This window comes from Moschus berezovskii, chromosome 9 (assembly GCF_049115385.1).
Source record: "Moschus berezovskii isolate FMDL1 chromosome 9, NW_MosBer_1.0, whole genome shotgun sequence".
Classification (NCBI taxonomy): domain Eukaryota; kingdom Metazoa; phylum Chordata; class Mammalia; order Artiodactyla; family Moschidae; genus Moschus; species Moschus berezovskii.
The window spans coordinates 97,167,423-97,191,748 of record NC_142468.1 but is presented as its reverse complement, the minus strand read 5'-3'; the positions used below and the strand labels follow the sequence as shown (position 1 = coordinate 97,191,748).

At 46.5% G+C, this 24,326-nt stretch overlaps 2 protein-coding genes across 2 annotated transcripts; one reads left to right on the top strand and one right to left on the bottom strand.

Moving 5' to 3' along the window:
* Nucleotides 1-11,618: 11,618 nt before the first annotated feature.
* Nucleotides 11,619-16,817, bottom strand: PSMB5 (proteasome 20S subunit beta 5). Its single transcript, XM_055435549.2, has 3 exons — nucleotides 16,596-16,817; nucleotides 15,552-15,858; nucleotides 11,619-12,128 (listed from the first exon to the last, which is right to left on the bottom strand). Exons 1-3 carry the CDS (start codon nucleotides 16,791-16,793, stop codon nucleotides 11,842-11,844), a joined length of 792 nt encoding a protein of 263 aa, XP_055291524.1. The 5' UTR covers nucleotides 16,794-16,817; the 3' UTR covers nucleotides 11,619-11,841.
* Nucleotides 16,818-21,576: 4,759 nt separating this feature from the next.
* On the top strand, nucleotides 21,577-22,644 carry PSMB11 (proteasome subunit beta 11). The gene has a single exon (XM_055437301.2). It carries the CDS (start codon nucleotides 21,595-21,597, stop codon nucleotides 22,462-22,464), a length of 870 nt encoding a protein of 289 aa, XP_055293276.1. The 5' UTR covers nucleotides 21,577-21,594; the 3' UTR covers nucleotides 22,465-22,644.
* The last annotated feature ends 1,682 nt before the right edge of the window (nucleotides 22,645-24,326 follow it).

The window sequence follows — 24,326 nt, the reverse complement described above, 5'->3', positions numbered from 1 at the left end:
CTGGATGGCATCACCGACTCTGTGGACATGAGTTTGAGTGAACTCCGGGAGTTGGTGATGGACAGGGAGGCCTGGCGTGCTGTGATTCATGGGGTCGCAGAGAGTCGGACACGACTGAGCGACTGAACTGAACTGAACTGAACTGAACTGAATATTCCTTTGCTCACGCGGTCTCATCTGCCTGGAGTAATAATGCCTGTCTCTTCTCAGACTGTTACCCAATCCAAGCTCACTCTGCGCGCGGCAGGATATGCCAATGAATCTGAGAGAGGAGGTGTTGAGGCAAGGAAGATACTCTAATTGGGGAGCCGGCAGACCAAGATGGCGGCACGCTCGGTTCAGTTGCTCAGTCGTGTCCGACTCTTTGTGACCCCATGGACTGCAGCACACCAGGCTTCCCTGTCCATCACCAACTCCCAGAGCTTGCTCAAGCTCATGTCCATTGAGTCGAAGTCATCCAGCCATCTCATGCTCTGTTGTCCCCTTCTCCTCTAGCCTTCAGTCTTTCCCAGGATCAGGGTTTTTTCCAGTGAGTCAGTTCTTTGCATCAGGTGGCCAAAGTATTGGAGCTTCAGCTTCATCATCAGTCTTTCCAATGAATATTCAGAACTGATGGTAGGCTAGGACCTCAAAATAACCATCTTATTGGGGGCTGGATGCCAGGTTGTTTTATAGATCAGAGAGCAGCAATGAGGAACTAAAGTCCAAAGGCAGAATAGAAAGGGAGATGCAATGGGGAAGTAAAGTGAAAGGGTCTTCAGTCTTGCAAAACATCTCCAAGGGAATGTCCAGCCTTCAGAAGGGGTGAGTTAATCTCTTCTATTCACAGGTGGGCAGGGACAAACTATCTCTCCCTGAGCTGAACAAAGGCTCAGGCAGTCAAGCAGAGGGGCAGGATCCTCCAGACAAACCACTGAGTATTATTATAATAATAAAAGCAAGTCAAAGAAATAGTTTCCAACATGGAGTCAGAATTGGCTTCCCTGCTGCAACAAGACTAGTCAGTTTTTATCCATTCTTCAGCTGTTTGAGTCAACATAGACCACTTCCTTCTCTCTTCTGTCAGCATGATCTTCATGTTTACTTAGGTTAGCAGCACTTAACCCTACCTTGATTGTTTCCCATATTTTAGTAATTTCACACTAGGAAACTGAGGATCATCTCTTAAACTTTTTTCCATTCAGGAGATTTAAATTTTTTTTTTTTTACTCCAGCAGCTGGTATAATTATAGACATTTAGTAAGCACCAAAAAAAAAAAAAAAATCATTTATAATTGAGTGAATTTTTTCCCTAGCTAAACACAGATCTTGAAACTCAGATCCCACAACAAGAATTTGCCTTCTTTAGGAACAGTTCAGTGAGCACTTACTGTGCAGGGATTGTTATGAACACTTTACATGTGTTTACTTATTTAATCTCCATAGTTATGGGGAGGTACTCATTATCCTCATTTTATATCAGTGGATGAGACTAAGGCACTGAGAGGTATAATAATTTGACTAAGGCTATACAGCTAGTTGGAGAAGGCAATGGCAGCCCACTCCAATACTCTTGCCTGGAAAATCCCCTGAATGGAGGAGCCTGGTAGGCTGAAGTGCATGGGATCGCTAAGAGTAGGACACCACTGAGCGACTTCACTTTCACTTTTCACTTGCATGCATTGAAGAAGGAAATGGCAACCCACTTCAGTGTTCTTGCCTGGAGAATCCCAGGGACGGAGGAGCCTGGTGGGCTGCCGTCTATGGGGTCGCACAGAGTCAGACACAACTGAAGTGACTTAGCAGCAGCATACAGCTAGTAAGGGATAGACCTGGAACATGAATTTAGAAAATCTAGCTCCATAGCCCAAGTTCTTATGCCTCACTGGCTCAACAGTACAGGTTTAAAAAATATTGTTATCTGATTTCATCCTCACAACATTCCACAAGACAAGTGGCCTGAACGCTTCTAAAATATCAATGTAATGAAGTCACACACAAAGGTGAAGGGACTGTTCTAAATTAAAGGACAATAGAGAGACATATCCAGGAGATAGCGAAGGACAGGGAAGCCTGCTGGTGTACTGCAGTCCATGGGGTTGCAAAGAGTCACACAGGGCTTAGTGACTGAACAACAACAAAATGCAAAATGTGATCCTTGGTTGAATCTGGGTCAGGAAAAAAAACTATAATGGACACTATCGGGATAGTTGGGGAAAACTGAATATGGGAGATGAAATAAATGAAATTAGATAACATGAGTGTATCAGCAGTGAACAGGCAGGTTATTGGCATCCCCATGTTATAGGAAACAGAGGATCAGAGAGAGTACTACAAGGTCTCATAGCTTAATAGATGACTGACCTGGACCCCCAAGTCAGCTGTCTTGTTCAGCCTCCCAGTGCTGAAATGCCTCCTCCATTCACTGTTGGTTCTCAAAGTCCAGGATGTTCTTGATACGATTTGCTTCTCAGCGGAAAGGCCCATTGCCTCCAAGTGTTTTTCACCCTAGCAGCACTCTGGCTTATACAGCACCCCAGACAACAACTGTGCCTATTATATGAAAATGAGGTTGCATTTGTTTATATTCTTAAGGGTTACAGACTTTCTGTGTTTCCTTTCCCATGTTTTCCATTAATTATTTCCTGCCAGCCAGCAAATCACTGGGAAAACATTTGATAGGAATATACTAGAACATCTCATAACCTCAAGTTGTTCAGGTGATCATTTTCCAAAATGTTAGGATAAAGGGAAAACAGAATTGTTAACAACAATTATCATAGTCAACACTGAGGGTTTACTAGGTGCCAGTCACTCTACTTCGTTTAATCCAGTCTGTGAGATAAGTACTAATATGCTGCTTCTTTTACTAATGAGAAAACTGAGACTCAGAGAGGGAAGCTGTTATATACCTCAGGGTTACTGAGCTCATTAAACGGTGGAATCAGAACTTGATTCCAGGTCTTCTGACTCCAGGGCCTGCGTTCTTAGTCATTCATTCATCTCTGACTAAATTGCAGTCCACTCTGCTTTGCTATGTTATCCTCTTTTGCTCTCGTTCTGAGTCCACGAAAGAGAAATCCGTCTTCCTTCTGATTATCAATAGAACGTTCATAACCCCCATACAACAGCCTTTGTGATATATCTTTAATTATGAGTGTATTTCTACAAAGATCAGAGTTAAGATGGAAAAACCATTTTCTCTTTTTTGCCCATACCATACAGCATGCGGGATCTTCGTTCCCTGAGCAGGGATTGAACCTTGCCTTCTGCAGTGGAAGCAGAGTCTTAACCACTGGACCTCCAAGGAAGTCCAGTCATTTCTTTTTAAGTTTCTTTCTTTCATTTTTTCCCCACTATGGTCACAGGGGAATCTCTAGTAGAAAGTTCACGTAAACCATTTTTGTGCTCTTAGGTAATAAGAATAGGGAGAAAATGCACTGTTTTCATCTAATTACAATTTAAAATTCTAAAGCATTTGAGATTGCAAATGTTAAACTTCACAGATGACTTGTCGATTGAGGAAAAGCTACTTATTTAGCTTTGAATCAAGCAGATCTCTTTAGTATTTTAAGCTGTTTCTGTTTAGTGAGATCCCAAAGGGGCCCCTCCATACAGTGAAATCTAGCTTCTCCTGGCACGAGGCCAGGAAGCTGTTTCTGACAGTTATTCATTAGCACACGGAGAGCGTTTTAGAACAGAAGTAGAAGGAAATCCAAGAGTCAGCTGGGACTGTGTCCTCAGAGACACTGGAGAGGGAAGAGTCTGATGGTGTCGAGATTTGGAGAAATGAGAGGTTACGGAAAGGTGGAAGATAATGCAAAGGAAGAGAGCAGGAAGACAAGCAGGAGGACAGAGCACTCGAGGAAGAGTGAAGAAAGGAGTTATGCTGCAGCAGGAGTGAAAGTCAATCAGGTTTTCAAAGAAAAAAGTGAGGGATCTGGTGAATTGTTAAATGCAAAATAAATAGTATAAACAGCTGGGATGTCTTCCTTTCAGTCAGTTCAGCTGCTCAGTCCTGTCCACTCTTTGCAACCCCCTGGACTGCAGCACGCCAGGCTTCCCTGTCCTTCACCATCTCCTGGAGCTTGCTCAGACTCGTGTCCATCGAGTTGGTGATGCCTTCCAACCATTTTATCCCGTTTTCCCCTTCTCCTGCCTTCAATCTTCCCCAGCATCAGGGTCTTTCTAATGAGTCAGTTCTTCACATAGAATATGTAAAAATAAAAAAAGAAAAAATACAAAAAAATTAAAATTCATAACGTAACAAATTAAAGATTGAGAAGTGCAAAGTAAAAGGAGGAAGAGGAAAAGAAGGATCAAAGTCAGCTAATTTAAATAGAAGAAAGGACAGAATGTGAAAAACCAACATTTGCAACTGCCAATGCAAAAAGTGATTCAGGAAGGATCATCAGTGGATGCTAAAACCAGTGGGTTCAAGACTGTGGGAGAATAGGATATTCCCATGATTTCAAATAACCATTCTAATTACTGTTCATTTACTCATAGTTAATTACAAAGGGCAAATATACTTTCATAAAGGAGAAAACTAGCAGGCACACTTCAGCATCATCAGTAATGTAACAAACTGGCATCATGTCCCTTCAGCAGCAGTGCAGTGGGAAGTATACGATATCACCTAGGCAATATTCTTGCTAAAAATGTTTAACCTGAATCTAATTATGAGGAAAGAATCAGAGAAATCCAGATTGCACAAGACATATGATGGTCTGTGCTCTTCAAAGTATAAATGTCATAAGAGACACACACAAATATGATGACCTATTCTAAATTAAAGGCAACTGAAAAGACATGACAATTAAATGTGATGCGTGAGCCTTGATTAAATTCTGGATCAGGAAAAAAAAGGTATAATGGACATTACTGGGACAGTTGGTGAATTTGAATACAGACAGGATATTAGATTAATATGATCATTTAAATTTCTTGGTGTGATAACAGTATTGTAGTTTTGTATTTTTGTAAGGGAATATTTTAGCTCTTAGGAGACATATTTAGGGGTAAAATATCATGATCTCTGTACTTTCAAATGATTCAGTAAATAAGTAAATGGAAAAAAATAAGTAAATGGATGTATATATATAAAGCAAATATGGAAGAATAACATTAGTGAACATATGTGAAGGATAAGTAGGCATTCATTGTACTATTTTTTAAACTTTTCTGAAGTTTTCAAGTATTTCAAAACTTTTTAGAAATCAATATTTTTTTTTTTTTTTGCTTTAGCAAGGAGATCAAACCAGTCAATCTTAAAGGAAATCAACCCTGAATATTCATTGGAAGGACTGATGCTGAAGCTGAAGTTCCAATACTTTGGCCACCTAATGCAAAGAGCTGACTCACTGGAAAAGGCCCTGATGCTGGCAAAGATTGGGGGCATAAGGAGAAGGGGACGACAGAGGATGAGATGGTTGGATGACATCACCGACTAAATGGACATGAGTTTAAGCAAGCTCCGGGAGTTGGTGATGGACAGGGAAACCTGGCGTGCTACAGTCCATGGGGTCACAAAAAGCTGGACACGACTTAGTGACTGAACAACAACATTTAGATTCAACCCTTTCTCAAAACAAGGTTACAGTCTCAAGGACTCTGGGATTCTATGATTTATTTTAGGACTCCATTATAACGCTTCAGAAGATTCCAAAGCACAAGTTAATAAACACCACCTAGGATGTCAAAGCATTCTGTTTAAGCAGTGGAAGAAAAGCAAGTGGCACAATGCTAGATTTTGAAGGAAACCAAAACCCAAAGAAAGGTGACTTGTCTCCATTTTTGGGTGTGGGGCTTGGTGATACAACTTCCTCTCTTTCACCAGGAGTCTTTTCCCTATAAAGAGCAAGTCACTCAGGTGCCTGACACCCAGGAACCAGACTTGGATATTGGCTAAGCCTCTGTCCATGGATTGAAGAGAAAAACAGAATAAAACAAAATACACTAAGGGAGATAATGTACAGAGCTATACCCGCAGCTCAATTCTTCAGAGGCTGATCATATTCTTTGTGCAACTAATCCTGCAGTTTGAAGAGAAAGATAGCAGGACTGCAGGAGCCAGGCAAGGTGGGGATGGGCCGGAATGCTTTTTAAAACTGCTTTCTATGGTATCCAAGAGATGGCTGGATGGTGTCACTGACTCAGTGGACACAAGTTTGAGCAAGCTCCAGGAGATGGTGAAGGACAGGGAAGCCTGGCGTGCTGCAGTCCACGGGGTCTCAAAGAGTCGGACACGACTGAGCGACCTAACTGAACTGATGGTACCAGTTGTGGTCATCTACAAGCAGGGGGTGGCATATCATCTTTTAAAGATTCATAAAGCAAGTAATTTTAAGTTGTCTTCATTTAAAAATTAATAACATTTCATAGTATGTTTCAGAGGAGCAATAATAGGGAGTCACAGTGCTGAGAAGGGATAAGAATCACTGACATTAAGATACCATAGTGAAATCCTTCATTTATGCATATATTCATTAAAAATACATTATATTATCTCTACTAAGTAGCCTGCACCATGCCAGCCATAGGGGAATAAACAAAACGTGTAGTAGAGTAAATGCTTAACTGAAAAGGAAGACAGATACCATCAAACAATATGAGACCTTACTTAGATGCTCTTGGATGTAGCCAAGGTAGCTGAGGATCGCAGGTGGGTTCTACTGACTCAAGGGTGATCCACCTTTCTGTGACTTTTCCCTCTTTGCGAGGTACTACTTAGAGATGAGGGACTGTGTTTAACCTGTTGTTCTGGTTTAAAATGCTCCACTGCTCTCTTTTCTGAAGATGAACCTGGGAGGGCAGCCTCAAGACTCAAGGGAAACAAGGTGATTATGAGCTCTCCCACAGAACTCTGGTGCTCAGTGGATTCCCTCTAATCAGACAACAACACACACCACCACTCCAGATGAGCTGCTAAGAATAAAGGGTCAATGTGTTCTGTGGAACTGTATGCATGGGAAGGCTAAGCATGTCTGATGTCCCTGGGAGAGCGGTGGCTGAGGCTAGGCTGGGAAAACAACTGCAGTAGGTATAAAAATACCCCTTTGAGTTTGGTCCCTTGTGGGCTACACAAATTCCCATGTGGACCTGCTTATTTCCTTCTTACTGGAAGTGCCTGCTATTCCTGTCTTCCTGGGAGCTTGTGTTTCTTCCTCCTTGCCATTGAATAGCCTTTGTCCTGACCTGTGGGCATGTATGTTGCGAGGTGAGTGGCCAGGGTGTAGGAAGGTGAGGGGAGAGAGGACCTCTTTGTGAGCCTAAAAATAAAATGTTAAAAAGGTAGTGGGGCAAAAAAGGTACTGAATCTGTGACCCTGCCTCACTTATGCTGCTGCTTTTCATGAGAGACATTTCTCCTTTCCCATCTACCTGGCCGGCTTGAGAAGGTGGTTCTGAGAGAGCGCCAACCTTCTTGCCAACCTTGCACAAGCAGTGTAGACACAGAGATCCTTGCAGAATGTAAGTGACTCTGACAGTACAGGGGCAGCACAGAGGCACGTGTTCATTATGTATGGCTGGAGAAATTATCTGTCTCCGGGGGGACATGTTTCACTGTGCATTAGCTTCTCGCCGCTTCCTTCTTCCCTGTTTCTCTGCCCACTCTCTATCACTGTCCTTCTGAGGCTCCCTTCCCACTCCCTGACCCCCCCATTCACAGTTTGGCTCTGCCCATCAGTGTCTCCATCCGTCTTCTCTGCCACGTCCCCGTCTCCCTCTCCTCTTTGCTCAATCTCCCTCTTGCTGTCCAGGAGACGCTTTTCTGCTTCTGTCTCTCATTTGTCTAGTTTTTTTCTAGCTCCCTCTCTCACATTCCATCTGTGCTTCCCTCTGTAATACCAGCTTTTTGGGTACCCTGAAGCTAGCGATAACCTTTTCTTGTTATATTAAAGTCCATCAGCAGCACTTGGTTTATTGATGGATTAGTTTTTATTTAAATTCTGCGAAGAAGGGAATTTTTATAAAGTGAGAGCAGAGAGAAAACATGAAATCAAACAAAGGAACGACAGAAAGAAGGGGCATCCTGAGAGAATGGGGTTAGGGGGGCGGAGCGGAGGCATCAGAAAGGGTTGAGCCTACATTGCCTTATTTCCTTCTAAATAAACTGGTTTGGATCTTCATGGTTGATGACAGCTAAGTCTGGATTATAAAGGGTTAAGCACCAAGTCAGGCTTGGCGCCTAACTCAGAGGCAGAGCTTCAGGGAGAAACAAGTTGGGTTAAATAAACCCAAGAAGCTGACGTGGGTAGAATTTCTTCTGCCTGACCCATTAACAACTGCGAATGGGACATTTCAGAAATGGTTTTTATTGAAATGCTTCAGTGGGGCATAGCCCCGAGAAGCCAGAACTTGGCTCTGAGGCCAGGCCTGGGGTGCACTGCAGAGATGTGGACAGTCAGCTGCTGGAGGGTGGGGGGTGGCCTCGGTCAGGCAGGAGGTGCCAGCAGCTGCTCATCAGGGCAGTTCTGACGAAGGTTTGCTCTCTCATCTTGCCTGCTATAATTAAAGCTTTCCCAATATGATCTGATTTCCTAAAGGGAAACTAGAATTTAAAAAACAAAAAAATCCCCCAAACAGCAGAGATGCTTAGTTGCAATATACGTATGTTTTAAATCATAAAGCTCTTAATCCTATCTTGAGGTCACTGCTACTGGTCAGTTTCCAAGCATCTAATCTGTTAGAACCCTGGTGGGAGGGGCTCTTAACAAAACAATTAAAAACAGCAAGAATGAAATACCTAACTGTACTCACCAAATTAGATACATGCATGTAAACTGCCACTGACCCCACCATCCTCCTTGCTCCCCCAGCTTCCCTCCCTTTTCTCACCTGACCCTTCCATCCCACCTCGTGCTTCTCTCCCCTGACAGACCACGTAGAACTCGTGGACCAGAATTAATCAGTTGTTTTATTTCCCCTCAAAGGATGTAACTTTTCAATCCCCAAATGACTTTGACAGTTTTCTCATTTGCTAGCTGAGGAGGCTATCAAGAGACGCTGACCTTCTGGTTTTGCCTAAAGAGGGAACTATTATGCTTCAGTCCCTGATTTGCTTTAACTACACCCTTCCTCCCGCCCTGCCACATCCTCGCTTACCTGCTCACCGTCCCTCTTGAACATGCTACTCACCCGACAGGGCACTGCTGCTCCCTGCAGCCCTCCCTTGCCTGGTATGGTGATGCTATAAGCCACATCTGTCTTCAACCCCACAGCATTCCCTGCCAGCAAGAGAAAGCTGGGGCTTCTAAGAGTGTTTTGCTCCCTATTTAATCAGATTAGTCCCATCACCTACCCTGAGGAGTCAGATTTTGGTGTTACTGAGTTATCTATGGAAGGAGGAGAAATTGTCAGACATCACTTAAAAAGCCCTGGCCCTTGGACGCCTGGGAACTGCCGAGAGAAATTAATCTTCCCGCTATTTAAGGCAATTTCTTTTCCATCATCCTTTGTCAAGAGGACTGCACTGGGAAATGAATCTGATGGGAGTCCCTGAACTGGTATACTCCACTCAACAGCATCTCTCCAATGCTATGCATCATCCACCATCCCCATGCAAGCAGAGACTCACACCACCGCAAAGCCAGGTCCCTACCAGTCACAGCAGCAAGAAACTGCCATCATAGAATGAGTGTCACTGGGTCTAGAGACTTGCAGCTTTCCTCTACCTCTGCTCTGCTCTTTCCAGAAAACCTACCACAAACTGATCTCTTCCAGTCTTTTCTTTTATCCAAAATCCAGGAAGGCAGAGAAACAAGGATATGCTAGAATATAGGACTCTAGGATATGTTTCTTGCCTCAACAGAAGGACTCTGCCAGTGCAGAACATGTGTTAAATTGAACAGGAGACCACTGCAAGCCAGGTGTGGGATAGCAACAGGACAAGGGCAGCCCTACTTCAAGACTCTTTTCTCTCCAGACTCAATTTTCTTTCATGGGCTAAGAGCCCAGGGAGTCTTATGGTCTTTGGGGTCAGGGTAGATTTCCAATCTTCAACTCTTTTCACCTTCCAGGTTACTTTCCAGGGCAGGTATTTTCAAATTATGCTCCTTAGGTTACCAAGGGGCTTCCCTTGTGGCTCAGCTAGTGAAGAATCTGCCCAAAATGCAGGAGACCTGGGTTCGATCCCTGGGTTGGGAATGATCCCCTGGAGAAGGGAAAGGCTACCCACTCCAGTATTCTGGCCTGGAGAATTCCATGGACAGTCCATGGAGTCAGACATGACTGAGTGACTTTCATTTTCACTAGGGTACCAAGAAGTACCAGGGAGTATGTGTGCGTGGTGTGGGAAGTGGCTGGAGGGGAAAGCTCGGTGGTTGAGGCACTGGACCCTTCAACTCTACTTCAGTCTGACTTGATTTCGTTCAGGGCCTGGGATTTTCTCCTAAGAATTCATTTTAAAAAGAGTTCTAATTTTGTGAAAGGTCTGCAAAGCACTGCCCTACGTGAGAGGAAGACAGCTGTGTCTGGGCGCAGAGGGCGCTGCAGTGTGGCTCCTGCCTGCTCTGGCTGTAGAGCAGGTCCTGCTCCACACTGGCAGCTCCTGGCACCAGGGGCTCCGGAGGCACTTTTCAGCAAAATGAATCTCCTCAGGCACGAGAGCCATTTGTTTTCCAAACTCCCTTCTCTGGTCTCACTAATTCCCAATTTCCCTGCATTTGACAAATGCAATTAACAAGCCTCGATCAGTTCCTGGCCGACAGCCCTCATCAATCAATACGGAGACTTCAGAGACTGCGCGAGGCTGAACGGGAGGGAAGGTGCAAGAAGGGAAGGTGGCTGCAGTACAGGGGAGAACAGGCTTTATAGCTCGCTTATCTCTGAGTGACCCCTCCCAGCCCCTTGGCCTCAAAAAAGGACACTCCACTGTCACCCTCACCAACCACTTTCTTCCTTCTTGCCAACTCATATAAAGCAGCGTTTACACCCTCCTCATTCTTTAAAGGTTTCTCCCATCAACCTCCTGCATCTCTCCTGTCTTCTCCTTAACAGAAGGCCTTGCCATCTGCTGCCACCATAGCCCGAGAAGCCCCTCAGTGCTAGGGGTGACAAATCAGCCATCTCTCTGCTCTCAGCAGGGACTCTTCTGCACCCACAGGATCCAGGAATGATTTTGTGCTGTTTCCTGCCCAGGAGGCTAGAAGTCCAAGATCATTTCCCCGTCTCCCATAAACACACACCGCAGGGCCGGAAGGAAAGGCATCACCAGGCTGGTGGTCACTATGCTTTCACACATCTCTGTCCTCTCTTTTCCCTCTCTGTCCTGTTCCTTTCCCAACTGGCTTAGCCTCCTCACCTCTCTGCTCTGCATGTGGCATCAGCCTCCCCTCCCCCAGCACAGGGGAAGAGCTTTTTCCTCGGCAGCTCTGCCTGGTACAGCCCTGTGCATCTTTCCACCTCATCAACTTTTCATCTCTTTGCAAACGGAATCAAGAAGTCTCTCCCTCCTCCCTGCCTCTCTCTCCTTCTTTGTTATTAGCTTCATGAGTGGGGATGTTAATGTATTCACTAGACAATGTCTTCACACCGCTGTTTCCTGTAATTACAGTCCCTTCCCTCCCACTGTCCCAGCCCATTTGACTGTAAAGTGCTTGGAGGAGGGACAGTGTGGAGAAAAGATGCAACATAGGCGGAGGTCGAGTAGTGTCATGTTAACATTCAAGAAAGTAAAACCAATAATTACCTCTGCAGTAGCTTATTAACAGCTGGTAACACATGGAGGTCAATGCACCAGAGATTTTTAAAAAATGTGATCAATACAATTGGGGACCCCTCCACTAGAGGATGGGGAACTGTACCCATATGACCAACAACAGTCACCCCAAGAAATGCAAGCAGCCACATCCGTCCTCCTTCAGCGGGTAGATCCACTATACTTGTCATGTAGATCAGCGACATTGTCACTGGAGACCCGGATCCAGCCATCCTCCCTGACATGGTAGAGGTTGACTGAACCTCCTGAGTAGGCATCTCTGTAGGTGGCTTGGTAGATGGCTCGACGGGCCAGATCATAGGCCTCCTCCACCTCCAGGTCATAGGAGTAACCGCGATCCATGACCCCATAAGCATATACAGAGCCAGAGCCTACAGAGAAGGTGGCCCCCGAGATCCGGTTTCCTTCACTGTCCACGTAGTAGAGGCCTGGAAAGAGGGATGAGGTTAGTAAGAAAATAATGATCACCTCTTCTGACATCTAATTCATCTTTAAAGGCAACAGTTCTCCTTTCCTCTTGAAACCCAGGGAGACCAACAGAAATTCAAGAAAATAGCACTACTATAAAATTACTTAAAAAAAAAAGTGAAGAAATAAAATTAAATATGAAGAATTCAGGTTCTACACATTCCACTCCATCTGACCTCACATGACAGTTACTGCCTTGTCTGTCTTCTCTGTGCAACCAAAAAACTAGTATAATTCAAATGACTTCAGTTTCAAGCACACAACTTCAGGCACTGTGGGAGATAATGGCTGAGACAATCCTAACCCTCAAGAGTTCAGACTATCTGGGAATACTATCTGGACAAGTATGCTATCTCTTCTATCACACAGTAAGAGAATAAAGCCTAGAATTCTAAGTCATATTGTAAAGAACCTGCACTGTCCAACACGGTAGCCACTAGCCACAAGTAATTCAACATTTGAAATGAAGCTAGTACCTACCACATGCTGGAGTGATAGTCTTTTGGATCTACCAGGTTAAATAAAATATATTATTACAATTACTTTTCTCTTTCAATTTTAAAAACATGGCTGCAACATTTAAGATTACATGTATGGCCCACATTATATTTCTATTGGACAGTGCTAAAGGCCAATCGCCTTTTTTTTTTAATTTTAAAAAAATTTATTTTCTTTCTTTTTTCTGACCACATCGTGCAGGTTGCGAGATCTTAGCTCTCCAAACCCAGGCCCTCTCAGCAGTGAAAGTGCACAATCCTAACCACTGGACCATGAGGGAATTCCCCCAACTGCCTATTTTTATAGTTTTGTTGGGAACACATCCACAACCATTTGTGTATATATTGCCTAGGACTGCTTTTATGCTAAAACCAAGCTATGTAGTTGAGACAAAGATTACAGAGCCTTCAAACCTAGAATATTTACTTACATTTGGTCCTTTATGAAAAACCCAGCCAACCTCTAGCACAATGGAAAGTTAGACACAGATTTAATAACATTTTTATCACTTCCATCTGCCCCCTGGACCTCTCCAGCTGGATGCCTTTGTCACCAAATTCATATTTAAATTTCCTGTCCTCAAATACTTCCAGTGGTTCTCCCTTACGGACCGAACTCATCCCTCTTCTGCCCCACCAATCCACTTCCATCTGTTTTTAAAATTCTGTCAATGCATCACTAATATTTTTCCTATTCCAGTGGGTCTCAACACTAACTATGCATCAGCATCATCTAAGGAAGTCTTTTTTTTTTTTTTGGCCAGGGCATGCAGCTCCCAGGACTGAACCTGGGCCCCTGGCAGTGAAAACGCCAAGTCCTAACCACTGGACCACCAGGGAACTCCAGGTTATTTTTAAAAAGATGCCAAGGACTTAACGCAGGTATTCTTTTTTAATTTGTCTGGGTGGGGAACAAGCACGGACTAGATTCTTAAGTTCTTCAGGTGATCACGACACAAGCCAGGTTGAAAAGTACGGCCCTTATCTGCTTCCAGGTTCCGATGGTTCTAACATGGAGCCCCTCCTCAGGCCCACTGCCACTACCTTGCCAAGCTGATGCACCATCTGGTTCCAATTTCCCTTTCTGGCTCTCTGGCTCACTACTCCACTTCACACAGTTTTAGCTCCAATTAAACTAGACTTCCAGTTACTCCCCGCAAGACCTCATGCTTCTTCCCTCTCTTTTGTTCATTAGGTTTCTTTTTTCACATCCAGAAAAATGAGACCTACCTATGAAAGCCTCCCCAGTTTCTCCCATAAGAAGCAATTCTTCCCACCTTCTTAGATTCTTTCAGCATTTTACTGGTTCTCTTTAAAGTGGTATTCGTCTCATTCAGCCTCGCATGAAGTAATCTGGGATCCTTTCTCAGTCTGCTTGAGGCCAGGGGCTGACTCATCCTGAATGGGACAACTTGTCAGGAAGGCTTCTCTGAGACAGTACAATTGAGGTTAAGCTCTGGCTTCCTGGGTTTTCCTTGCTGGCCAGTCTTTGTACTCTTTTACACTGTTTTCCACCACCTGGGACCAATCCAATAACTAAAGGTTCAAAACAACATTTCCAAAACGCCTCCCTAGACCGCACAAGAGGTATGGAACTGTTCTTTCACACTTTTCAAAGAGAAATGTCTCAATTTCCAAATTAACAAACAGCTCCTCTCTCACAGGCACTTTTCAGTCTCTCCTCATCCATCTTCTATTGAGGGGTGAACTAATATTCTCCAAAGCAAATGAAAAAGTGGTGGGTATTCTACAGTTGATCAATAGAGAAAAACTAGGCATTTGGTAAATGAGGGAATTCCCTGGCAGTCCAATGGTTAGGCCTCTGCACTTTCACTGCAGAGGGCACAGGTTCAATCCCTGGTCAGGGAACTAAGATCCCACAAGCCACAAGATTAGAAAAAAAAAAAAGCAAGCAGGTAAATGAATGAAGCAAAAACAACAGGAGGAAAGATTAACTATTTTCAAGCACCAAAGGGGAAAATTACACAGAATGTGACTAGCTGTATACCAGCTTGACTAAAGGGACATTCAAAATTGGCTGAAGAACTGCTATCAGATACAAGTCTGAATTTCCTGGCAAGGATTTTATATACTAAGAAGAAAAATAGATTAAGGAATTCTTTTCAGAGACAACAGGACCGAGGTGATTATATCAAGCAAGGAAAGGAGGTAGGCCCAAAGGGCCCCTTCTAGGCCAGACTTTCTACAGAAAAAAAGGGAAGAGAAATGACTGACTTTTGAGTTGCTACTTGGTTTCATTGTCCAATATGGTAGCCACCAGCCATATGTGGCTGCCGAGCCCTTGAAATGAGGATGACACACCCCAAAATGATATTTTAGTTATTATGGATTAAGACAATTGTTAAAATTAATTTCACCCATTTCTTTTCACTTTTAAAATATATCCATTAGAAAAAAGTAAAACTACATGTTACATGTGTAGCTCACATTTAATTTTTTATTTTCTTTATATCTAGCTCACATTATTTCTATCAAATTGAACTGATTAGAGTTTCTATGTCTATTACCCAATTCTTAAATACACCTCTTTGCACATCTTATCATTTTACAGGAGAAACTAGAAGGAAAAACAGTTTATGTGCCAGACACTGCATACTTGACATGTATTGCCTCATGGAACCTATATAAGACGATGCAACAGGCTGAGAAAATAAACAGCCTGCCCTAAGTCACATGGATGATCAATGACACAGCTAATCTACCTCTGTGCCCTTTCCTACACTACAGCTCTTCCTTGAACAAAGAGAAGGAAGGACAGAACTAATCAACACATCCTTAGCACTGACATATGCTCTTTCATTCATCTATTCATGCAGTTTCTCTGTAATGGCAGCCCAAGAATCACATGGTTACAGCTTAACTTACCGGGGCCTCTCTTATCCCAGCCACAGATCATGGTGCCCATGGACAGCCCCATGCCTTTATACTGATACACCATGTTGGCAAGCAGCTTGGAGGCAGCTGCTACGGAGATGCGTTCCTTGTTTCGAAGCTCATAGATTCGACACTGCCGAGCCAACAGCCGCTCCCAGAAGCTGCAATCCGCTGCACCCCCAGCCATGGTGCCCAGCAGGTAGGGGTTGATCTCTATCACCTTCTTTACTGTCTGGGAGGCGATGTAGGCACCGGCTGTGGCCCGGGAATCTGCTGCAACAATGACTCCATGGCGAAACTGTTAAGATTAGAGAAAACACAAGCCAGGGGCCACATCAGACCACAAAAACATCACCTTGACATTTCTTTATGCATCAATGCGACCCCAGAACATCTCTGTCGCTGCTGTTTTATACTTCACAACATACTTTCCCACTTATATGTCACTGGAGCTTCACATCAATAGCTTGAGGTGAGATTACCTTCACTTGCTGGTTGAGGAAACAGGCTCAATGAGATCGAATGACTTACCCAAGATCACAGAGCCAGTTATTACAAAGCTAGGCCAGGAATCCCAATTGTCTGGCTCCTATTAGAATGCTGCCTCCCACCAACTCTCCTCCTCAAGCTATAAAGTTTCAGTTACCCTGACCTATCCGGGCCACTGTTTCCAAAACCTTTGGTGGTCACAACAGCCTTCCCTCTGCCAGAGTTCACTGTCGCTGCGGCCGCCTCCTTCCTGGACAGGAGGCAGGAGCAGCCTGGGGTCGCCTGGGAATCAATCCAAACAGCCTCGAAATCCTTCTCCCACTTACCCCCACTATCCCCCCGCCCCACCGCCACCCCGCTCCCGCCAGGGCAAGAACCGAGGCCTGCCGGGACAATGAGACAGCGAAACTGCCGGGGTCGGGGCGAGAAGCCCGAGCCTCCGCCTGCGCTTCGCGGCCGCGGCCACAGCGGGTTCTGGACTCGCTGGGAAGCCAGGAAGGGCGCGGGCGGGCGGGATTCAGCCCGGCGCGGCGGCTGTGTCTGCACCTTGAAGGCCAGGGTGGTGGTTCCATGAAGCATTTCAATTCTCGGCTCCTCTGGGACACCCCAGCTGGGTGCGGCCAGGCTCAGCCCATCGCTGGGACTGCCTGGACCCAGGTCCAGCAGATCCGCACGACCCCCGAGTCCAAAAAACCCGCGCCCGTTCACCGGTAGCGGCCTCTCCAACACGCTGGCCAGCGCCATGTCTAGTAAGGGCAAAGGGAACTGCTTGCCAGAACGCCTAGCAAACAGCGGCCGGGCAACGCCTCGCCGTCATAGCTTCACTCCCTATTAAATCTATCCCACAGAGGAGCCATTTTAAGTCCTGGCAACCACGCCTCCAAACACAGGAGCCAGATGCGAGTAATTATTTTCACCAAGGAGGAAAAAAATAAATGGCTTCACTCCCCTTAAATTATAAAGGGGTGTGACTGACATCTTGACTTTGGCTACGTAACCAACACAGGATTAGATTAACCTCAAATTCTTAGGAAGCAAACGCAAACGTCAGGTTGAGGGAGGGAAGTGGGGCCGGCCATCTTTGAGAAGGGCGTGACTGGATGAAAATCTGTTCTAAACCGGTAGCAGTAAATCGGCCCCGCCCCACCCGGTGTCCAAGCAACAATTAACATCTATACCTTTTCAGCAGTCTGTTAATGCGACTGAAGTTGCCATTTTGTTTAAGGGCACTCTCTAATACTGGGTAAAGTAATGATCTACTCTGAGGCCATTTTCCTATGAAGTTACTAAAACCGCAGTAGTTTGAGCTAGAAAGCGCAACAAACATGAGTGCTATACTTCTTGATTTTTGATACCATCAATCGCCACAATAGCCAGGTTCTCTAACAGGAACCAATTTTTAAGATTCAGTATTGTCTTTACTCCCACCCCCTGGTGGAAATTCTAATAAGTAATGAATTGCCCAAAAGGCAGATAGAAGAATAAAGAAGGAAAAGCAAAGGGCCCAGTTAATTCACAGACTGGATTCTCAATTCAGCTCCTGAATAACTGAGTCAATAGTAATTTACCATTTCAGAGCCTGGAGGAAAGTTGAGGCTCCATAAAGATGTACCAAGAGGTTTCCTGACTTAATCTTGCTAAGACAAGCCCTTATTCAAGAACGTGCTGTATTTCATTGCCTCTCCCTCTCTCCACCCACCTTCATTTGTCAACCCTTTTGGGAACTATAACAAGCAAAGAAGTGGGCAAATGTATGAGATGATGCCTCCTGCTTTAGGTTTCTGTGAAGTCAGTGTCTAGTCTTCCTTGTTGGATTCCAGCAGCAACATCCATCAATATCTAAATTCCTCTTTCCTCTGATGCCCAACTCAGCCCCTCCTCTTCCCAGCAGACTCTGCATGTCTTGTATTTTTAATGCTGAAATTTGGCAACTCTTTCCAAACCCAACCATCAGAATGTAATGAAGCAGAAGATCTTTATGTGGGTCTCACTCTTGGATGGTGTGGAAAGCGCAGAGTGCCTCTGTTTATTGAGCACATGTTATTTTGCTGTCACTCCTGCAATGCAACTAATCCTCCTCCTTACTTCTCTCAATGGTTCTTTCCCTCTGCTACTAATGGTGTCTGTACTTTTCTTAAGGCATTTTTATATTTTAACCTGGTTATAGCTATACATTTATCTCCCATTGGATTGTGAGCTTTAAATGACAGGTATTTCTGGAATTCCCTGGCGGTCCAGTGGTTAGGTCTTGGTGCTTTCACTGCCAGGGGGCTGGGTTTGATCCCTGGTCAGAGAGCTAAGATCCCACAAGCCAAGCTGTGTGGCCAGGAGAAAAAAAAAAAAAAAAATCTGTAAAGACAGGTATTTCTCTGTGCCCACTATATGCTTAATACATGTTTTTCAAATGAACACATGAAAGGATAACAGTATTGTTCTTCTAGTCACAGAGGCTTGACGCCCTGGCTCATACTTAACAGCTCCTGTTCCTTTCCTCCACATCCACTAGATGCCAAGTCCTGTTCATTCTCCCTTCACAGTGCTGCTCACATTCTTCTTTATTGCACTTGATATTGCCTTTGGCTTCTTATCTTCTCAATCCTGAATTACTGAAATATTCTCCTAATTTTTCTGGGCCCAAACTATGTTTCTAATTAATTCTACACAGTACCAGGTTGATTTTCTTAAAACATCATCTTGATCTCATCATTTACCTGCTTAAAAATGGTCTGTAAGTTTCAGCTCCTCAGTATGACATTCAAAGCCTTCCAGAATCTGTTCCCATTTTACCTTACATTAGTTCTCTGCTCCAAGGTTCCATTCAGGGAGACCTCAAAGAGGAGAGGTACAAATGATCAGTGCTGCAATGGGTGGGAATATAAACTGATACATACCATGGAGAATAATATGCAGTTCCCCCCCACGCCCAAAAAATTAAAAATAGACCTACCGTATGATCTAGTAATCCCATGTCTGGGTACTTATCCAAAGGAAATGAAATCACTATCTCATAGAGATAGCTGCAATCCAATGTTCACATCATTCACAATTACCAGTATAGGAAAACAATACCCATCATCAATGTATGAACGCATAAAGTGTTATATATGTGGTAGAATATTATTCAGCCATAAAAAAGAAGGAGATCCTGCCATTTGTGATGAGATGGATGAAACTTCAGGGCATTATGCTAAGTGAACAAAGTCAGGCAGAGAAAGACAAATACTGTATGAGCTTACTTATATGTAGGATCTAACAAAGCCAAACTCTTAGAAACAGTAGATTGGTCGTTGTCAGAGGCTCAGAGTTGATGAAAATGGGAAGATGTTTGTCAAAAGTGTACAAACTTCCAGTTATAAGAGGAATAAGTTCTGGAAATCAAATGTACAGCACAGTAACTATAGTTAACAATATTCTTTTGTGTACTTGAAAGTTGCTGAGAGTAGATCTTAAATGTTCTTATCATAACAACAAAAATGATAATTATGTGAGGTGAAGGATTTGTTAACTATCCATATCGCAGTAACTGTTTTGCGATACAAACATACACAGACACATACACAGAAGTATCAAATCATCATATTGTACACATTAAACGTAAATAATGTTATATGTCAATTATATCTCAGTAGGGTTTCCCTGGTGGTCCAGTGGTTGTCTGCCTGCCAAAGCAGGGGACAAAGGTTCGAGTCCTGTTCCGGGAGGATCCCATATGCCGTGGGGCAGCTACTGAGGGCCGTACTCTGGAGCCCAAGAGCTGCAACTACTGAGCCCACATGCCACAGCTCCCAAAGTCTGCGTGCCCTAGAGTCCATGCTCTGCAACAAAGAGAAGCCACCACTGGCCACAACTAGAGAAAGCCCATGTGCAGCGATGAAGACCCAGTGCAAACAAAAACAAATACATAAATACATTTAAAAAATTCTATCTAGTAAAGCACGTGTTGGAGAAGAAAACAATGATAAGTGCTACAGTTCACAGGTGAAAAAGGTGGTCAGTATCGATTGGGATGAGTTTGCAGGTCAAGGACGGCTTTGTCGAGGAGGTCTGGATTCATCTCCTTAGATACCACTTAGATCCCATTGCTTCTCAAATTCAGAGCCTCTTCTCTCTCGGCCCCTACCTGGGAAGGGTTTTCAGAATGGGTGATATGTAAGCCAGACTTGGGAGGGTAAGATTCAAAAAGATGAAGGGGACGTGGGAGATGTGCTGGGAATAACATGAAAAGAGGTTGTGGTGGATGGATTAGGGTTGGTCAGAGTGGGCCTTAAATGCCAACCTGGGGTGGATTTGACCTTACAGCCCTTTAAGGCTTCTTAGTAGAGGAGACATGGGATTTGAATGATACCTTAGGAAGTCATGTCAGCTTGGAGGATGAGGTTAGAGGGGGAGCTGTAATATTTAGAAAAATATACTCCATATGGTTCCAGAAGTAGATGTAGCTTGTCACTCTGCTGTCCGTGTCCACCCTTCGTTGGTCTAAGACTTAGACTCAGTATGATGGTATCAAAGTCAGTTGTTTCTCCTGCCTTGAAACTGCAAACCAATCTCTTGCCATTGTGAACCGCTGGGCAGAAAGGGGACCAGTAGATTCTTTCAGCTGCATCCTCAGAACTTTAGCACCAGTCAGAGAAGCTATACTGCCAGGGAACGGTCAGGTGTGCCACGTTTGTGTGCAGATGGAAGTTCACGTTCACGCCCAAAGCAGAGAAGTTTTTAGTTCCCCTTCACCTGGCCCCACGGCGCTGTCATTCTGAAGGTATCCGGGTGCCCCATACAAGGCTCTCTTGCTCTTCCTTCTTTTGTCTTTGTCCCAGTCCATTTCGTTTTCCCCACATTGATCATGAAGTGAACCAGGAAGCTCAGTGTCACTGCTCCCTGACCCCATCCCCCTGAAGAGTGAACCCAGCATCAGGGACTCCTGCCACAGTGGGTCCATGGCAATCTATTCTGTTTTGTTTTGGTTTAGGGCCATGTCCTGCGACTTGTGGGATCTCAGCTCTGTGACCAGGGATCGAACTCAGGCCATAGCAGTGAAAGCCTGGCACCCCAGGGAACCTAGCCATTGCACTGACTAGTCTTTACCTTTCCCTAGGCTGGGGGCCCTTTCAGGGCAGGGACAGGGCTTCATTTATCTCTTTGCCCAGTGCCCCCCACAGGAAAAACAAGAGGAATGCAGTTCTGCTCCTTTCACTGGTGCGCCCTGTCCTGTGCAGTTACCCAGCCCCCACCCAGGTCCAGGTGCTTGGAGGATGACAGACAGGTGACTCCTCCGGTGAGCTCAGGTGTGTCATGGGTAGCGTCTCCCCAGCGCCGAAGACTCCACTGGCCTCATCCTGTCTCCCCCTCAGCAGTCCTCTGAGGGGGAGGGCGCTTCTCCATCAGCCAGTCCCAAAGGCTGGTTTGGGTTTTGGGAGAAGCCACAGATCACACACCTTCCTGTATGGTTCTGGCTGCAGCCCGGCTTCTCCTACCATCTCTCCTCCTCCACCCAACCCAGCTCACAGATCCCTGCCTTGCTCCTTCCAACCTTCGCTGGACCCCAGGGATGGCTCTGCAAGATGTGTGCAAGTGGCAGACCCCCGACACCCAGGAAACCTCCCCTCACCTGCCTCAGGCTGGAGGCTGGGCTGTGCCCCGAGGCTGGGACCCTCAAGCCTTCCTGCAGACCCACGGCCCCAGGCTGGCCCATGGTACCACCACCCTGGCCTTCCGCTTCCGTCATGGAGTCATCGCTGCGGCTGACACGCGGTCCTCCTGTGGCAGCTACGTGGCGTGTCCAGCCTCACGCAAGGTTATCCCTGTGCACCAGCATCTCCTGGGCACCACCTCTGGCACCTCGGCCGACTGCGTCACGTGGTACCGGGTGCTGCAGCGGGAGCTGCGGCTGCGGGCACTGAGGGAGGGTCAGCTGCCCAGCGTGGCCGGTGCCGCCAAACTTTTATCTGTCATGATGTCGCGCTACCGGGGGCTGGATCTGTGTGTGGCCACGGCCCTGTGCGGCTGGGACCGCTCTGGCCCTGCCCTCTTCTATGTCTACAGCGATGGCACCTGCCTGCAGGGGGACATCTTCTCGGTGGGCTCTGGGTCTCCCTATGCCTATGGTGTGCTAGATCGCGGCTACCGCTACGACATGAGCACCCAGGAAGCCTACGCCCTGGCCCGGCGCGCTGTGGCCCACGCTACCCGCCGCGATGCCTACTCTGGGGGTTCTGTGGACCTCTTCCACGTGCGGGAGAGTGGATGGGAGTATGTGTCCTGCCATGATGCCTGGGTGCTATACTCGGAACTGCAGAAGCTTCCAGGGCCAGAGAAGGAACGGGAGGAGGAGGCCACCCCCGACAGAGCTGGCGAAGGCAGAGAACCGTCTGTGGGGCTGGCACCTGGGGACTTGAAGGTGCCCACAGAGAGCCTGTGAGCAGCGGCAGGATCTGGGGGGCCCAGCCCAGGGTGGGAGATGGGGCCGCAGGGGAAGCAGACTCCCAGCATCGGGGCCCTGCTCTCCTGGGTTGCTGGCTTCATTTGTTCCAAGTTTCCATCCCTTTTTCTTCCCCAAGCTATTGACCTCTCTGTCCGACTTGTTCCTGTTGGCACCCAATAGATTGATCTAGCCTCCTTCTCAGCACCGAGTCCGTCTTTCAGCAAATACTGTGCGCCGGCTGCACGCCAGATGCTGCGCCAAGTGCTAGACCCTCTTTTCTTGCCATCTTCCTTTCTGCTTTTCCCCACGCTATCCCCAGTCTCTCTTCCTCTCGTTTTAGTCCTCAGTTCAGCTTCAGAGTCTTTGCCACTTTCTCACCTGGATGGGGGGGACGGTGGGAGGGGAATGGGGGCGATGGTAGCCCGGGGACCCAGGCTGGAAGGGGCAGGGACAGTGCAGCATGAACATCTGGGGGTGAGTGATGGGCTCCCACTACTGCTTTCCTCCTCTGCCACCACCTTCCACTTGACCCTAAGGACTCTGATGATGACTCCTTTACTGAACGCAGTTTTCATGATTAACTGTTGAAGGTTACTGTGATCCTCACTTGACAGAAGAGGAAGTGCTTCACAGAGGCGTGTGACTTGCCCGAGGTGATGCGGTCAGTGCAGAGATGAGGCTGGGATCCAGGCCATCCACTCCAGGGCTGTGCTCCTTCTCTCCCAGGGCCTCTTCCTGCCCCCTGGGGAGTGATGTGGGGAAGAGAGCAGCTGGGCCGGGCCCCTTCCTTCCTGCTGGCCAGGGAAGAAGGAACCTGGAGGAGCCCAAGGGCCTGGAGGGCTGAGCCCAAGAAGCATCCCCTGTTGAGCGCCCTCTGTCCTCTCTTACCAAGGCCTGAGTCATTGGCACCCCACAACCCCAACCAGTGCGCTCTGGCTTCTGGGCCTGTCACGACTGCTGCCAGACTTCTCCTGCCGTCCCTTTGCCTTCTCCCCAGCCTTTCCTTCTGGTAGCTCCCTCTGGGCATGAAGAAAAGAGGGAGATGGCTGTGCCAGGGGGAACTGCTGGGTTAGCGCGTCCTCTCCCGCCCCTCCTGTCTGCTTGCTGCTCCCCTGTGAGCCCTGATTTGGCGATGCAGGCTGACAACTCCAGGAGGGATGCCACCCCACCCCCCTCCCCAGGCCAAGCGGAGGGGAAGGCATGGTCAATCTAGGAGAGGGGACCGGAAGGAAGGTTCCTGAACCTTCTTCCTTTGTCCTACTCCCACTGCTTCCAGTCCCAAGATGAACAGCATCTCTTCTCCCTCTTGGACACCCTCCTCCCAGCCTCTGGCCCAGTCCTGAGCCCCGACCCTGCACTTAAGGCTAAGAATTCCTCCAGGCAGGAGATGGGCCAGACAGAGGAGCCCCAGTGGGCTCTGTCTTTCAGGGGATGATGGGGGAGAAGGGAGGAAAGCTGAGGGAGCCCCAGGAAGGAAAGCAGTAGGGGAGGGAAGGAAATGAGAGGGGTTGCTGCAGAAAGATGCCCAGTACAGGAGAACAAGCCTTTGAGCTGGGGTCTGGGAATCTGGCTGGTGGCCTCTATGCAGTCCTTCATCCTTCACCCTCTCCTCAGCCTCGGGTGAGGAGGTGCAGGACCCTGGGAATGACAGATGTAGGTCAAGGACCCTTAGGCCAGTTTTCTCGTGGAGGAACACAGGAGGAAGGGCTGTTTTTGCCCAGGGTTCAAGTGTTTGATTGACTCAGACGCAAGAGGGTGCACCTCCATGTGCAGAGATGAGTGTGGGTCTGTGACATGGTGAGTGAATGGTCCCAAATAAGCCATGGTTCCCATGTGCAGAGACAGGAAACGGGCTGCGA